Source organism: Uloborus diversus, chromosome 7, assembly GCF_026930045.1.
Source record: "Uloborus diversus isolate 005 chromosome 7, Udiv.v.3.1, whole genome shotgun sequence".
Classification (NCBI taxonomy): domain Eukaryota; kingdom Metazoa; phylum Arthropoda; class Arachnida; order Araneae; family Uloboridae; genus Uloborus; species Uloborus diversus.
In genome coordinates this window covers 163,403,428-163,421,999 of record NC_072737.1, presented here as the reverse complement: position 1 = coordinate 163,421,999, position 18,572 = coordinate 163,403,428, and the positions used below count along the sequence as shown (strand labels likewise).

Here is an 18,572-nt window from a genome sequence, read left to right as displayed (position 1 = left end):
TTTGGGAGACATTTTAAAGTTCGAAGTTAATGTCATAAATAAACATTTTAGACTTTCTTTAATCATGTTACAGGAAGGGTCAGGGCTTGACGGCCCTCAGGAATTTATTGGTATTGAATTTTAGAAGCTCAATATTGGGCTGAAAGATGAGATGTATAGGGACGGGGTGGCCGTTATCTTTTTGAAATGTTTCCAGACTCAAGGCCTAAAACTGCACTTTCGAACTGTTTGGTGACAATAAAGGATAGGCAGGTTTAGCTGTTTTTACCGAAGAATGACAATTATTAAGTGTTTAAAAACAAAATTTTAAGCTATTTTTGGAAACATTTGACTGCAAAAGGGGGGAGGGTGGCTGTTTTAGACTGCGTTTGGCCAAGTTAAAGGAGAAAGGGATGGTAAGTGGCTCTCCTGTAGAAATTTTTCAAAATTAAAGTCCTGAAAATGCTTTGGGTCAATCCATGTCAAATCATCCATGTCATGCCACCTTCCATCTCCTATTTAAAAAAAATCCTAAAATGGAGTAACTTTGACAGAAATTTACTCACAGTAAACCCTTTTGATTTTAACCAAACTTTGTGCACAGGTACCTCTAAGTGTGATAAAACATCTGGTAAAAAATCTTGGTGGGCCATTCACAAGCAGTTGTTAAAAACACATTTTTTTACTTTCAGTCAAAAAATTAAAAATTCCTTTCAGAAATAAAATTTATTAAACTACGTTTTCCCTAAAATGAAAGCCAACATGTGTAAAAGAAGCTACAACATGAGAATTTAGAAGTGTGCAAAATAAATACAAACATCAGAATAAAACAATATTTTCTATCAGTACAGGTATTTACACTACTTTGACTTACAGTACACACCGGAAACATTAAATTGGAATCCGAAACTATTTTATGTATGTTATAAAATATCTATGAATAACCATATTAATAAATAAATTTCAAATGAATTTATTTTAACATGAAATATTATTCCATGCATTTGGCCTTACTTCAGCTGATGTATTTGCAATTCGTCAGATGCAAGGGTCATTTTGCAAAGATAAACATCGATGAGTGTTGTATAAATTCTGTTTCGAATGAAGTGTAATATAATAATTGCAAATATATTATTTTCTTGCACTATATTTTATGAAGTGATCAATATCTTTTCGAGCTACTTTATTGTTAAAAAAATTTTATATATTGATCACAGATTATATGTATTATTTAGAAAACAGCAGGAATTTATAACTTTTTGTTCCTTATATACAGATTAGTTTCCAAAATTAGAACTTTCCACTTTAAGAAGCATATTTTATATTCACAGAGCACAATAAAACTGTAGACTTGTCAACAATTTTATTTAAAACTTTTTTTTTTTAAATCTTCAATCAAAAAAAAAAAAGAAACTGCTCTCAAAAATCATGATTATTATACTGTGTTTCCCACAAAATGAAAGTCAATACTTATAAAAGAAGCCACAGAATGACAGTTTAGGTGTCTTACAAAATAAATCTAAACACAAGAATAAGTAGTTATGATTCTCAGTCGGCAAAGGTTGTTACATTTAAAAAATTTTCCTGCAAGTTGTTTGCTTCTTTTAACAGTAGTTTCCTCAAAAAGCCCCCTCTTCAACTGCAACCGACGATGAGTGGACAAGTACCTTACAGCAGGGCTGCTGTAAGGCACTTGTTGTTTATATACAGGGTGATTCTGAATTCATCATCAATATTTGGTGGGGAGGTAGGGAATAGGAAAAGAACACTATTTCACATAGGAAAGCATGGGCACAAACGAACGCATGACGGTGTAGAGGGCGGTGTGTGTCCGCATCTCCCATGAACGCGCATAGCTGTCTGCCGTGTGCAGCCAGTCGTCATTCGACAAGGTGACTTCGCAGAAGTAACATGAACCGGTACACGTTTCAAGAACTTGCAGATATGCATCTAACTTACGGTGCCACAGGAGAAAGCTGTCTTAGAGCTAGACAAATGTATGCAGAGCGCTACCCCAACCGGCGCGTGCCACAGCATCAAATGTTTTCACGTGTGCATCGACAACTGTGCGAAACTGGATCATTTGCTGGTATTAATGTTGATCGAGGCAGGCGCCGATCAACACGGACAGTTTCAGTCGAGGAAGCTGTCCTACAGTCTATCGAAGAACAGCCAAGTTCTAGCACACGAGGTATTGCTCGCCAGTTTGGAGTTTCACAATCGTCAGTGTGGCGGATACTACACGAGGAACGTTTACATCCTTTTCATTTGCACACAGTGTAGTTACTGGAAGCAGAGGACTATCCCAAGCGTGTTACTTTTTGTCAGTGGTTCATGCAGAGAACAGCCGTTGATCCCAATTTCCCAACGTATGTTCTTTTCACAGATGAAGCGTCCTTCACTCGTGAAGGTGTCTTCAACACACACAATTCGCATGTGTGGGCTAATCAGAATCCACACGGTACGAGAGTTCGAGCTGCGCAACAACGCTTTGCCGTCAATGTGTGGACTGGGATCGTCGGCGACTGTTTGCTGGGACCGTATTTACTACCATCCTGTTTAGATTGCGCAAACTACCTCATATTTCTTCAGACTGTGTTACCGGGTCTTATGAACGAGGTTCCTGCTGTTATTCTCCGGCGAATGTGGTTCCAGCATGACGGCGCTCCAGCACATTTCGCAAATGATGTGCGTTGTTACCTGACCAGAAAATTTGGAGCTCAATGGATTGGTCGCGGTGGACCGGTTTGTTGGCCACCACGGTCACCGGATTTATCTCCAATAGACTTCTTTGTATGGGGTGCCATGAAAACCATGGTGTACGAGACCCCTGTTGCCAGTGATATGGACCTTGTAGCACACATATCGGTTGCCGCCGCAAACATCCGGGAAACGCCAGGCATATTCCAGAAAGTTCGGTTGTCCATGCAACGTCGTTGTGAGGCATGTAATCTAGCAAATGGTCAGAATTTCGAGCACCTCTTGTAAGTCTGTACAAAAGGTGCACAAATAAATGTTTTTTCTCTTACCACTTTCTTGTTATGTTTTCTTTCCATCATTTAACCGGATTCATATTGCCCTACTACATGACGTCTGCGCCCATGCTTTCCTATGTGAAATAGTGTTCTTTTCCTATTCCCTACCTCCCCACCAAATATTGATGATGAATTCAGAATCACCCTGTATATACGCTGTTGTATATATATATATATATATATATATATATATATATATATATATATATATATATAAACATAAAACCACAACAACAACAAAATCGCAAATATATGCTTCAAAATTACCAGAAACTAGAAAGTTTTTGTACAGAAAGAAAAATTACTAGAAAGTATTTAAAATGCTTAAATTAACAAATTACTATAACAGCTCACCAATGAAATATGTACCAATAGAAATAAAAGCTATTTTCTAACATGCATTTCATCGAACAAAAACTTTTCTCATATTCTGCTAAAAAAAGAGTGAGCAATTCCAATTACGATTTTTAAAGCGAAAATCATACCCGAAATCAATTTAACTATTTCAGCCAAAAAAGCGCTTAGTTACTCAAATTTCGATGTATGAAAAATAGAAATATCTGAACAGAACATCCCAAACATAAACAATACAAAAATACTATACATTAATTATCTATCCAGACATGTTTTCAAAATACCTATTATATTTTACATAAAATAACACCTTCATATTTTTATAAAATGCTAGAATCACTTATTTTCAGAAATTCATTTCCTAAAGGAGGCACGTTTATAGAATATGTCTAATAAATTTGTGGTATCGATAAGAATTAACTTTTAGAATAAAATAACTATTATTTTTAAAAAATTAATTTACATACAGTAAATGTTTAAAACTACAAGAAACCCTCAAGATTTTGTAAAAACAAAGAATTTTGGAAGTGAGAATTTTTTTTTTTAAATTCTAAAAAAAAAATAACTTACCTTTTTATGGTATAAATCCTCACACTCAGTCTGAAATAAAACAACATATGACAATAGCTACTTTACAGATACACACCAAGTTGGAGTTTACTTTTAATTAACAGTCAAGTTTGAAAAAACCGGCATTTTCTAATATTTATTCATCAAAAGACAACTACTGAATTTAAACTAACGAAAAATAAGCTTTCCTGTAAGGGATATTGCACGAAGAAACAAGAATATCTCCTGCGTGAAACTGACAACAAATACACAAGTTTGAACAGATCTAAGATTGCCTTCGGGTTGCCAAACACAGATTAGTTTCGGCAGGGATGCCATGCTTAAAAAATTATTGCCTCATTGGCGAGAAAAATATTTCAATTTTGTGCAAAAAATCGGATGTTGCCAAATGAGGGGGGGGGGGGGTACATCACATCTGTACTGAAATAGATTTATTAATAAGATTATTCATAGATATTTTTAACATACTTATAATAGTTTGGGATTCAAATTTAATGTTTTCGGTGTGTACTGTACGACAAAGTAGTAAATACCTTTACTGATAGATAATCTTATCTAATTCTGATGTTTGTATTTATTTTGTACACCCCTATATTCTCATGTTGTGGCTTCCTTTACATGTGTTAGCTTTCATTTTAGGGAAAACGCAGTTTAATAAACTTTATTTCTGAAAGGATTTTTTAATTTTTTGACTGAAAGTAAAAAAAATGTGTCTTTAACAACTGCTTGTGAATGGCCCACCAAGATTTTTTTACCAGATGTTTTATCGCACTTAGAGGTACCTGTGCACAATTTTTTTTAAAAATTGAAGAAGGTATACTTTGAGTAAACTTCTGTCAAAGTTACTCTGTTTTGGAATCAAAAAAGTAAAAGTAAACCCTCATAGATTTTTTTTTTAAGTTATCCAAGTTAAACTCAGTTTAAATTCAAGTTTACATCATACTGAACAAAATAAAAAAAAATCAAAGCTCTGTGATAATTTGCTAACGAGTTATAGCCATTTATACAAGTCTTTGTGTCAATCAAAATGGCGGCAAAAAAATCATCTTGGGATATATTTAAAGGCTTGTAATCTTTCAACCCCTTCATAAATCTCAAAATAATTTATATTTTCATTATCAGAATCAAAATATCTACAAGTAAACCAAATTTAAATGAAAACGGAGATAGTGGGTAGAATTTTCAAAAAAATCTGGATGTTTTGACATTGAATGACCCCTTTTTAAGTTTCGTGACAGTAGGAAGGAGCGTGAAGGTCGGCAAAATTTTTCTAATTTGAAGTTTTAGAAATGAAAATGTAGGGTCAATTTAGTTTCTCAAAGGGAATTATAACTCCCTTTTGGATCCATGCTTGAGCGAATCACTTAATGTTGACAAACTCAGAAGTTGTCACCCAGGGTACAAGCAAGACTCATCCCCTTCCCCAGATCCGGTACTGCTATACTACCAAATATTTGGACGATCCCCTTTTTTACTGATAGAGTACGATAAGATAAAGAGGCCCTTTACATTTGATTAACCTTACTGTGAGTCATGAGAAGGAAAAGTCGTGTATCAAAAATCATCACTTTTGATGTAAATGTTAAAGGCTTTGCCTATAGATCATTTTGCTAAAAAAAACCTTTCCTTAAAATGAATGACTAAATGTGAAATTCATTGTTTAAAGAAATTTGTTGATATAAAATAGTAATACAAGCAACTATTATTTGAGTTGTGAATCAGTGTTTTTATTAAATGAACATAAAACTAATTCTGTCTTAGTGAAAATTCTGTAATCAATGACCAATCAAAGAAATTGTTGAAAGAGATATTGCTATCCTGAAAAAGAGTAAGAAATCTCCCACCATTTGAGACCTCTCCCCTTTTACTCTTGTTGTCATTTTTTTTTACCCCTTAAATAAGGTGATTTCTAAGGAACTTTCTCAAAACCAAGTGGTGGCCATCATGTAGTGAAAAGTTATGAAATTGTTTCCCAGGGTTGGTAAAAAAACCGTTTTTTTTTTTTTTCAAAAAAACCAAAAAAACAAGTTTTTTTTTGGTTTAAACCGGGTTTTTTTTTCTTTTTGGTTTAAATACTATTTGCGGGAAAAACAATTTTTGGAAGGTAATTAAGGTTCCATGTAATTAACAGTTATTCAATAGTCACATTATACCTAATTTCTTGACTAATTAAAGAGATAAGAACAAAATCTTGTAACTAAATTCAATAATTAAAATAGCTTTCTGCGGGGAAATATTGACTGAAATGTTTGACTTGATTAACATAGTAGTATGCATGTATATAGAGACACTTTATGATACAAAATACTTCAAGAAGTGGTTGTGATGCGGGTTAAGATAAAATATAATGAAGATCCAAGAAAAAAACTTTATAAAACGGGCAAAAAAGTCACACCCCTGCAACAGGAGTAAGCAATATAATGGATTACATCTATAATAAAAGATTCATTCCTTAGTAAATCTTAACTAATCATGCAAATTAAGCATAATGATGGAAGTTGACTGAAATCTGCTTTATGGCACATATATGAAATAAAAAATATATTAATATTTTTTTCGATTAAAGCTTGTAATACATTTTGAAGAAGCAACTTAGCAATTTTAGTATTTATCTCTGCAACTTAGCAAGGCACTTAGCATAAATAGAATTTTACATTTTTCAATATGTGTGGGGAAATCAATGTAATGTATCAATGTGGGTACATCAATGTGGGGTAAAATAGATTTTTTTTGGGGCTTTTTTTTTTTAAAAACCGCATGGTTTTTTAAAAAAAAAAACCAATTGGTTTAAACCATGGTTTAAACCAACGTGGTTTAAACCAAACAATCCTGTTGTTTCCTTCACAATTGTTACCCTTAACAGCAAAAAAGAAAAAAAAAACAAGGTCCTTCGACTTTACACTACCACCTCCCTCAGTTTGTAGCTTCAGATGAAGGAAGAGAAAAAATAAATAATCGGGCAATTCCATGGTGTCGGACGTAAAAAATGAAGAAAAATTTCTCAGTTTTAATTCCATATACCAAATATAAATTGTTCCAAAATTATTAAATTTATTTACAAGATACTTACTGCATCCCACTGAATAAAAAATCATGTTAGTTTTTCAAAATAGATCCTGAAAGTATAAATTTAAAGTTTTTAAAGAGTTGGTGTCGGACGTAAACACACAAATAGTAAAATTGATGGTTCACTTGAAAATTATTAAAAGTCTGTGAATTGTGGCTTACATTTTAATTTTAAAAACAGCTTAATTCTAAAGTATACATATTTTTTATTTTATATTTTTTTTAATTTAAATTTGTAATAGTTTTTATGAAACGGCATGGGATTTCATTGTTACATAACCACCCTTCTTTAGTGTTAATTTTACAAAAATAATTAATTTCTTGGAGTCAAATATGTACTTTAATCCTAAATGTATCCTTTCCAATCGTTTTTTTTATTTTTTTTCAGCCCAGATGTATTTGGATTTTGCACTCATCAGGCCAAACCTATTTGCAACCATACCATTTATTTTTGTGATTTTATGTGTTTTCCTTCAACTGTTGCTAAATTTTTTGGCCCCCATATCCAGACGCAATTTTTTTTTGCTCTGCAAATGAAAAAGAAAGGGGGGAAATAATATTTGTTTTTCTATCCTACTTCCGTAGAAAATGAATTTCTAGTGCTTTATAGAATTTAATTTTTAATTGAATTTTTAAGGGTTTATTTATTTAGAATAGTTAAATAATAGTGTTTTGAGGATATTTCCCAAATTAATTCTTGATTTGATGTTTTTTTTTAAATGTTTTTATTATTGTTTTATTAAAATTCTTTTGTTTGGTTATAGTAGTATTTTACTGTATTTTTTGGGGTTTATTTTGATAACTTTATAATTAGTGTTTTTGAAGAGTTAATTATACAAATAAATTTCAATTAAATTTTGCTGTGTTAAGTTTGTTTTAATGCTCTTTTACCTTTTACTAAAAATATATCTACATAGTTTTCGTAGCACTTTATTGTATTGTTTAGGGTTTATCAGGGTGGCGACAGGAACTGGGAAAAAAAGTTCCCCGACTTTTCCCTGATTAAGTTCACCAAATTTCCATGATTTACGTGAATGACGTTAATTCAATGATAATGGTTTCCTTTCTTTGCCCTACCTGAAAAGCATTGCATATTAAATAAAATGCAGTATTTAGAACGGTTTAAGCTGTTAATTAAAAATATATTTTGAAAAGATGCTCCTTTTTTGTTTTGGTAAAAATAGTGTATTAAATTATTGACTGAGAAATATTGTAGGAAATCTAAAACAAATACATTACTTCCAGGAACCAGTCAACATAAGCATTCTAAGAAATTATTAGAACCACTCTAAAAGAAATATCTAATCATGATAAAACTAAATGGAAATAATCTTGAACTGAATTTTCAAGCAGTATAATTGTTGCTGCAAGAATAAGAATGAAGTTTACTTACGTAAATAATACTGCCATGTGCAGGTAAACGGCAGTATCTGCAGAAATTAGTTTTCGAGATATTTGAAGAAATGTGTGGTGGATTCAATACTAACAATAGGAAAATGTTGCAGTTAGACGTTTTTGTCGCGCCTCTTTTTCAGCGGGAACCAAATAAGCAAGCTTGTACAATCAAGATAACGTACAATAGATGACAAAAATGAAAAAAAAAAAAAAGTAGTTACTGCCCTTTATTTGCTTATGGCAGAATAAACATATTTATGTAAAACAAAAATTGAAATCTTTCAACAACCAGTCATATTGAGCTATTCTCTAATCAAGAACTTACGTTTTAATGAATACAGCATTTTAACCATTAAATAATAAATAATAATAATATTTACTTATGTACTCAATTTCAAATGATTTCATCAGTTGTCAAAAAAAAAAATCTTAGATTACTTTTTAGTAAAAAACACTTTGAAATTCAAAAATAATTATTAATTTCAAAATGTATATGGTTTTAAAATAAAAGTGTTTTAAAGTCTGAAAAAAAAAACCTTCGTGTAATCAGAAGTGACAGCAAATAATACTATGTCCAAAAAAAAAATTGATTTTCAGTCAAATTCCAATTTTAGCAATTAAATTAAAAACGCCAAGTGATAACTTTTAAGATTTTTTCAGCATTAATTTAAAAAAAAAGATTTTTTTTTGGAAATCGTGATAGCAGTATGCTAATTACTTTAAGACAATGAGTAAAGGCAAGGGAGCAAAGTCATTAACGAAGGCTTCCTTTTTGCCTGTCGGGTTGTTTATTTTAAGTAGCTTGGAATGCTTGGAAGGAAAATTCAAGCAATGTAAAATAAACAACTTTACAGACACACAAGCAATCTTAGAAAGCTCATCCTAAGATTGAATACTTTGACCTTGAGGAAAAAAGATGCAAAAATATGCGGCACTGGTATAATCACACCTCATTAATTTTACTTTTTCAGAACAAATAATTGGCGGAAAATTCGAAGGGAATCAAAGTACTTCATTTTGCAAGGAAAATTTTTTTTTTCTTCATTTAATCAATTTTCCCTGAATTTTTGTTATTTTTTCAAAATTCCCTGATATTTCCCTGAGTGATAAAGTTCCCTGACTTTTTCCTGATCTCCCTAATCTGTCGCCACCCTGTTTATTTATTTAGATTAGATTATAATTAGTGTTTTTGTGCATTAAATTATTCAAACTAATTTCTTTTTTGATAGGTTAATGATTTGTTTTCCATTTTTTTAAAGAATTTTTTTACCCAATTTTCGTTACATTTCAATGTAATTTTGAGGGTTAATTTGTTTAGATTAGTTAATATTTAGTGTTTTTGAGCAGTTGAGTTTTTTAGTATTTATATCTCAAGATTGAGTTGTTTTTGAACATTTTGATTTTCTAATTTCTTGGTATGCAAAAATTCCATTTCATTCATTTACCAGCAGGTTAGTAAAAAAACATGTTTCTCTCCCCTTTTTTTTCATTGGCAGAGCGGGAAAAATAGCGCCTAGACTTTGGCGCCAAAACGCACCTTTATCGAAAATTGTTACATATTGAGTCTTTTTAAACAATCATTGGATTCTATTTCATTAATCAAATAGGAAAATGCTAGCAACGAAGAGTAAGAACGAGACCGTCCTACCTTTTTATCAATCCTAACCTCAAATAATTGGTCACTTAAAAGAGGTTGATTGCTCATTACCAAGCCATTATTAAATTCTTGGTAAGGATTATTTCTACTTGCTGTCATATTTCCATTTGAAAGAGTTATTAAAGTTCCAGTATTTCTATGAAAACTTAGAGCCATGTTCTGAAGTCCACTCATGCAGCGCCATAATAAAAAAATTCATTTGCATCAGATATTGCAAAACTGTCACCTGTGACACTAATTATTTGAATATGGGAGCACAAGAACGTATTTTGCAAAAACACACTCATTTTGGGCCTAATTCAAGTTACGAATCCAAACAAGTTTGAATGAAAATGAATTTTGATAGTAAGAACAAGAGGAAAAGAATAGTAAACAGTTTATTATGAGCACGGTTGCAGTTGCACCAATATAACATATCTGCCTTCTGTTGCCAATCCCTATATGTCGAATATTCAAAGGCGGAGCAGTCGATTTTAAACGCGAAAGCGGAGGATTATCTTTTTACTGGACTCGGAACCGTAATTGCTCGTTTCGTTGCGGCAAGATAATAGCCATGGAGACTATACGCTAAGGAGATAAATCTCCGCTTCCGAATTGTGGCAACAAAATTTCACTTTTCTAGAGGGCGCTGCTGCCACATTTTAGACTATTTCCAAGAGAACGTAGGTGATTTTAGTGTAAATTTGAAAATTTAATTTCCGCCAGGAAAAATTGAAAACGGTGAAAATAAAAATTAAGCTTTGGCATATGATAACTATGCATACTGAAGATTAATATATCATGCCTGAGAAAGCCGTTAAAAGCTTATATATTTAGAGAGAAATGTTTCTTTAATGCATCAACGGACCTGTGTCGTCTGCTACGTATTTGCATATCGTACGGCTTCGTCAGAGCACCTTTAAAAGAACCTTTCGCGTGATTTCTTTTTTTGTTGAGACACTAGAAGAAAAAAACCTACTGCTTATTTATTTGCAGGAATTAAAACATAATCGTCTTCTGGGGCTGTTATGAATTTTAAGAGGAAAACCGAGAAAAATAAGCAATGAGCAGCGATTAAAGTGGACAGTTGATTCCTCGCAAAACTCGCTGATATGTTTTACCCCCCTTTCATTTATGAATGACGTCGCCGAGATTTTAATCTATTAATTTATATTTTAACTCTATTTATTTTCCGTTCAATCTTTTTTTTTTTTTTTTTTTGTTTCATTTTAATGAAATAAAGGCTGTGGTATTAATATCACACATAAAAACCATGATAAAATCTAGCAAAGTAAATGCATAATTTATACTTATTGAATAATAAGGATCGAGCCCCCCCCCCCCCTCCTCCTGTTTTTAAGTATAGCTTTCTGCAGTTTTAAAATTGTTTGAAAAATAATAATCTGGCTACTAAAATAAAATTCATATTTCTAGTTTCCAATCCTCTAGTTTTGATTCAATTTCATTTCACGTCAGTTGCGAATCCGGGGGGGGGGGGATGCATTCTCCTTTAAGTGACTAAGGTTAACCTAATAAAGGGAGTTATGTTTTGAAATATTTTTTCTATACTTCCTAGTTCTCAAAATTGACACCTTTGACCAAGGGCTATCCCAGGGTAACATATGGAAGGGGGTCATGTCTTTCATTTACGCAATCAGGGGGCATTTTGATTGTCCCTCTTTCCCAGAAATTGGAAACAATTCAATTATGCATTTGTGTATGAATTTTGCTGTTATTCTTTATGATAGCCCCCCCCCCTTGAAGTATTCTGTAAGACTGGCCTAAAGGAGGCATTTTTCTAAATTTCAATCTTCTAATTATGTTTGGTAGACGGGGTTGTGTGTAATACCAAACTTATGTGAAAGAAATATTTTTCTTGTGTGAAGTCGGTGAAAAAGGGAGAGGTGGTCACAAGGGGCAGGGGGCGCTGCCATTGAAGTATTTAGAGTGGGTTTCTGATCTCTTTTTTTTGGGGGGGGCTCTCGTTTTGGGATGGGGGATGATGCTCGGTAACATTTGAGGGAGATGCAGCATCACCATTAGGAGGAATGTGGATCCCGGCCTGGTCTCTGTGAGCTCTAATTTTCATTCCATACCGAACACTATTTGTGGCTTAACCAGTTGGGCGGGACCCTGAAGACGGCTCTGATTTTCAGTTCCAGACCCCCCAGAGTTATCATTTCGCTCGGAGGACTTGGTGACTACAAGCATATCCCCGTCTTAAAAATACACACACACACACCACTGCCCAGGAGGAGGGACCTGCTCGAGGCCCCTGAACCATAGGATATTGATGCCGCCGTTCAAAAAGAGGGACGGCAGAGTTTTGATCTGTGCTGGATGCCACTTGAGTCGTAGAGAAAAGGCGAGAATGTCCGCTATGAAGAAAGTCGAATCACACAGGGCGAACCCGGATATTCAAATTTTGGACCTCCTGCAAAAAATTACCAAAGATTCTTACCACCCACTGGATTGGGCCGTGGGCCCTTCAGTGCTATGGGGCCCACTGCAGGGACAAGAGCTATCTGTAGAAACAAGAAACCCTACGAGTAGGGTACTATTGCAACTCATGATTGCAAAAAACATGATTTGAATTCCAGATGTCAGAAGGCAAATTATAATTTATTGTTATTCACTTAACTCGTGAACAGGGCCGATCCTAGGGTGTCGGCCACCCGTGTGCAAAGATCAAATGTGTCACCCATCTAAAGCATCTTGCAATTTTTGATTAGTTTTAACATGCTTATCCATCATCCTTCAAGTTTTTGTGTCGAGTTTAAAGGAAAATACCAGAAAAAGGATGAATTTATGAGAAGTAAGAAAAGTTAATTCTAACAAGGTACTCTTTTGGTATAGTCAAGCCCAGTGGTTGGAAGTAGTGCGCTACAAGTAGCGACGCTACTGTAGTAGCTACATTTTTTAGTAGTTTGTAGTGTAGCGCACTACTTTTGAAAAAAAGTATAGTAGCGAGTAGTTCGATACAAAAAAAAAGAGTTTGTAGCGATTTCAAGAAACTACTTTTAAATAAGTTTCGAAAAAAAAAAAAATGAGGTTTCAAACAAATCTGACTGATGCAAGTCTTAAGCGAGTAAAAGTTGCACCAATCAGATTCGTAACACTCAGAAAAATACGAGCTGACCTCAGACATATTATTTTGACGCTGTAAGTTTTTTCTGTTTGACGCCATTAGATTGTTTGGCATTGAAATGTTCCCATTTTCTCACTATTCACCTTGAATAGAGCATTCATAGAAAGAAAAGAATAAGCGATAATTGCCAATTTAGTACAGCGTTTGTGCTTTCTGGCAGCAGAAAATATCCCGTGGATGAACATTTTAAAATGTTTTAGGCCCTTACCGGTTAGCAATAAATATTACAGTCTTATAGAAATGTATGATAACGGATTTTTTCTCGTTTCATGCATATTTTGCCAGTCAAGCAAAAAGCTTTCGGTATCAATGTCATCCCTATATACAGTCGAATATCAACTTATGCGAAGGTATAAAATAAAATAATACAGTACGTATAGTATGTAGCAATAATTAAGTGCAGCATTACAATAGTACTGTACAATAGATGCAGTAATTATTAGATGAAATTAGATAAAATGCAGTAATTATATTCGATTCATTTTTAGTTGTTCAAGCATTTCAAAAATCTTTAAATTTCTATAGTTGTCGAAACATTCTATTTTTCCTTTCATTATCAAACTTTAGATAAACAGTCCACTTATGTGAAATTATATTTCATCAATGTCATATTTAGAATGAAAAATATACGAAATATTCTCTCATGGGAGAAACTTGTTGTGACCACCTACAACTAAATGTAGCTATGGTCTTTCTCTTCTCGTGCTGTTTTCCTCATTCAGTATTGCAATCCACCTGCTTTGAATTCCTTTCTACTGTTTCTCTTGTCAAAGTCTGAAATGCGTACTTTTCAGAACTTATCTACTCGCTCCCTCCATTCTCGAGGTGTCATGCCTGGTCAAATCTCTACTCAGAGTCCGAAGTTCCTATGACAAACATTTCCAGATGTCTTCATTATTTTATTGAACATTTTTCAATTGCAAAGAAATATTTGATCCAGTCTGTGCAGCTCGAAGAGTTGTCATAATCAGAGTTGCACGAAAAAAATGTCGTAAAATCTGGAGTCACTTAACATTGAAATTATATGGCATAAGTTTGAAACTTTGAAAAAGTGATGTGAAATCCGGGTGTCGCGATAATGAGGTTTTACATTTGATACATTCAAAAATTATTACTAGCTGTAAAAAGGCATTTTAATCTGTCTTCGGTGACATGAGAGGAAGAACAAGAGGAGAGGAGGCTGTTTTCCTCCAAAAAATTTAGAAGTAAGTTGACGCATGATAAAGGATTTTAATTAATCTCCGGTTGTGCTAGGTTGCAAGGAGAAAAGAGTGGGGAATATTCAAGCAAACTTGTGCACTCACTTTCTATTTTTCTCAAACAATGCTATGCTATTGGAAATTCAGGAATTACTTTGCTTGGACAAAACATTTAAAAATCAGCATACTTATTTGACTTCTAAAAAGTTATATCGTTAAGAATTCTTGAGGAATTTTGCTTAACTCATAGAGCTATGTGTGGTCTGTGTGTGGCCGCCCCTTGCTCTCAGCCGGCCCGCGTGCAGTGCATGAGCTGCACATCTGCTAGGATTGGCCCTGCTCGTCAATGTAAAACATAATTTAAATTCAAAATGTCAAAATTCAAATTACCGTATTACCTTGCATTAGCAGGCATGCTGGAAAAATAAAGTGTGGTTGTCAAACATGCAAGGAATTTCAGATTTTCTTGCATGCCGGATAATCCGTGGAGTCTTACAATACTTGCGATCTTTTAAGTGAGCAATATTATACAACCTTTGACCAGTGGCGCAGCCAGAAAATTTTTCTGGGAGGGGTTTCCAAAATCAAAAATTGTTGATTTCTTTATCATTCATTTACAATGCGTAATCAAGGGCGCCCATATAGGGGGGTAGGGGGGGGCTCAAGCCACTCCTTAGAAATGAGAACTTCCTTGCTTTTAGTGCTTTTTTCTTTGCAAAAATGTATAAAAATTACTTTTCCAGCCATTAATGACTAATATAAGCCAATCATGAATAAGTTATAAAAAAATATCAAATTTTAACATCTTTAATCTGTACTAAAATCAGTTTCCATGGGGAAAATATTCTGCTAAATCATGGGGAAAACTTTTGAGCCCTCCCTTAAAATTTTGCATATGGATGCCCTTGTGCGTAATTATTCAATATCAAAGAATTTCTACAGATTAGTAATTATTCATTCTAAGTAACTTCTTAAAAACAATTAATAATTCGTATTGCTGTCACTATGAAACGAAGAAAGTGGGAAAAGCACAGAATATTTATTATTAGTTTTACTTTAATCTTATATTCATTTTTTGCGTGTTTTTCGCGAGATCACTTAAAAGCTCCTCCTAAAATACATTCATGTATTTTTGAATGTCAAATGCTAGCTAATAACGGTTTCTATCTTTCGATGAGAATTGGTTAAGAGCCTCAGAAAATCGGGTGCGGTAGGCTTCCTCTCACTAGATGTCCCTAAAAAGGAGTTGTGCAAAGATGATACTCTGTAGAGCTTTATTGACACCATTTTAGCTATCTTATACCAAGGGGGACGTGGGGTGCTTATCATGAAATGCAACTTTTATATTTAAGAATTGAAAAGCAATTTCTGACTGCTTCCCGATTATTCAAAACAGTAAAATATTTTGTTGAAACCTATTCCGCTTGGAAAAGCTCAAATACTCTGCTTTTTACCTTGATCTTAATGGAAGAAATGAATGTGCTTGTGTTCTGGGAGGGGTTTTAACCCCAAAACCCCTCCCGTGGCTGCGCCACTGCTTTTGACAGGAACTTACGACCAATAACGTTAATTAATTGAAAGTGCTGTTAGTTTCTTATATTTAATGTTGTAATTATATTTTTCAACACATTAAAACACTGTCTCAGTTGCCATTTTTTTCAGATTGTCTCTCCCCCTTCCCCCCTACAGTAAATTGGTCATTTGCTTGCATGCTCCACCTCATAAGAACTTGTCGTAATGAATTTTTATGAAAAACAAATTTACTTGAAGAGCACCAGACATAATGATTTCTATTGAAGTGCTGAATACAGGACCAATGTGCTGTAAGTTCACATTGAATATAACCATATGATGCCCTAATTTTGGCCCTTTGTGCAGTTAAAAGAGGAATTTGATAAAATTAGGGACCAATGGATACCGGTATAAACAGCAGGTTTATTATACATGTGTCTATTTTTATATGTATATTTTAATAAATAAATGGAACATAAGCATATACATAGTGCACCAGATTTACGTGTTAACTGATTTTTCTTTCGTTGAGATAAAAAGAAAATATTGAAAGAACATATTAAAGGTTTGCATATGAAATTTCAGTTTATTTAAAAAAATCCTAAGCAAAAGTTTGTGGCGATTCACTTAGGAGTTGGACAAATTGCTTCAGAATTTTTATAACAGGGCAAGTTAAATTATTTTCTTTGATTTTACAATTAAAAAAAAAAAGAAAATAGTAGCATTTAGGTCAGATGTTTTATATGCTTTTTTAATTACTCACTCTGGGTCTCAATAAATATGGGTAAATTTTCCCTTTTAATTTGAGCTACTTTCAGCTTAATTTCTCATAGTGCAATCCGACACGAAGCAATAATCATAAACCATATTATAAAATGAAATGCAATCGGAATGCAACTAGAAACAGATGCAGTGAAAAAAACTAAATTTCTTTTCATCACGAAGGTTAAAAAAATGTTCCTAAGTCCTGAATACAATCGATAAAAGAACCATTAATCTTTTGCATGAAGAAGGTATGAAATCAGATTTGTTTACACTGTAATATGGAAACCGGAAATGTTGCCATAAAAGCCGGAAACCCGATCTCTTTATAAATCGACGACAGCGCTCATGGTGAGAAAGTGAAAATTTTGAGCCGTTTTCAGGTGTTGCCATTCGTAGGAGATTTCTCTCCTTCTTATATCTCCATGATAATAGCCAAGTTCAGGAAAAACTTAGTGTATTTTAGCCTCTGAAGAGATTTCAAGTTCTCTTGCATTTAATTTTCCAATGGTTCTTTTGTAAATTCTAAGATAGATATATTTTTTAAGAAGCTGCAATGAGTACATTTGTTTACATTTGTGCGCAGTGAGAAATTTTGAATTTTTAACTCATATCTTCACAAGTTATTGTTCTCAAACGTAATTAATCAATCATGATGCTGGTATTTTTTGGAATGTCTTTGATTGTATTTCGTTTCACCCGTTACGATTTGTAAAATAACCTAAATTTCATTATACCAAATTTTGCCAGATTTCCCAATTGGAAGGTACTTGGACCTAGAACCACAGCAGTGGTTAGTTCGAATCATGAGGAATGTTAATGCACTAATGTCAAAAAACATTTACTTCCAATTGTAGACTGCCTCTTTCTCCCCCTCAAATTTTTTTCTTTTTCCACATTCATTTCATTTTGCTGTGTTCCATGTTCTTGTTGTATTTTATTTTTGTTTTTCCTTTGTATTAGAGAGGATAAGGAAGGGCTTTTTTTCCTTGTCGAAGGAAAATCCAAAAGGCATTTGTGGCCTGTCATTAAACGACATTGCTACCCGGAAACCAGCTTTGTATGCACTGATGAGGCGAAACTATACCATTCTGTGGAGAAACTATTTGCTGACACAGTCCACAAAACAACTAATCATAAGAAAGGTGAATATGTGGACCACAATGATGACACAAATACCATCAATCCACTGGAGAACGAAAACCGCATACTGAAGCAGTCCCTTAAGTCGCTGCGCTCGGTTTCAATGCTTTGCCAGTATATGGCATTGCATTATTACCGTCGTTTCTGGCCGAGGGGATTGCCCAGTATGGGTGCTCGTCTCGACCAGTTTCTTAGGGACATTACTGTTATTTATCCCGAATGGTCAAAAGAGGGGCTAAGCATAAAACAATTGGATGATCCCACTCCCGAATCAGAAAATATAGAGTATCTGATGCCTAAGAGGAGGCGGGTGACGGAGGCTGAAGTACTGGAGGATTCCAACTTGGGAGGTGATATTCAGATGATTGATGATTTGCAAAAAGTTCCGAACTGGGATCCTTTCACTATCTGAGGTACAGCTAAGTGGTTTTATTTTCCATTCATTTCGTGTCTACCTGTGCCATTTGTTTTGGAAATTTTATTTGTTTTCATATTTTTTCCCTGTTTAGATATGTTCTTTTATCTCCATTTTCCACAGCGTTATTTGCTGAACTAAATGAGGTATAGTTCAAATTCGTTTTCATAATGCTATGTATTCTTGCCTTTCTTTTTGTCGTGTTTGGTTTATTTTAGAAATTGATTTTATGTGATACTTTCAGATTATGTTGGGTGCTGTTCTGTTGGAGAAAACCACATTAAATAAGGGTGGCGTAAACCACCCAAAAAATATGGTTCACACCGCTAGGGTGGGTCCACGTCCCGTGAACTGGATA

General features: G+C 33.8%; 1 protein-coding gene across 1 annotated transcript in view; it reads right to left on the bottom strand.

Annotated features, from left to right (window-relative positions):
* LOC129225835 (neuralized-like protein 4) overlaps positions 1-10,212 on the bottom strand; it is a gene marked incomplete in the record, with an annotated part of 156,574 nt that extends 146,362 nt beyond the window's left edge. Inside the window, 1 exon segment of the mRNA XM_054860354.1 lies at positions 10,048-10,212. Within this exon segment, the coding sequence (XP_054716329.1) occupies positions 10,048-10,212 (165 nt within the window).
* Positions 10,213-18,572: the final 8,360 nt, after the last annotated feature.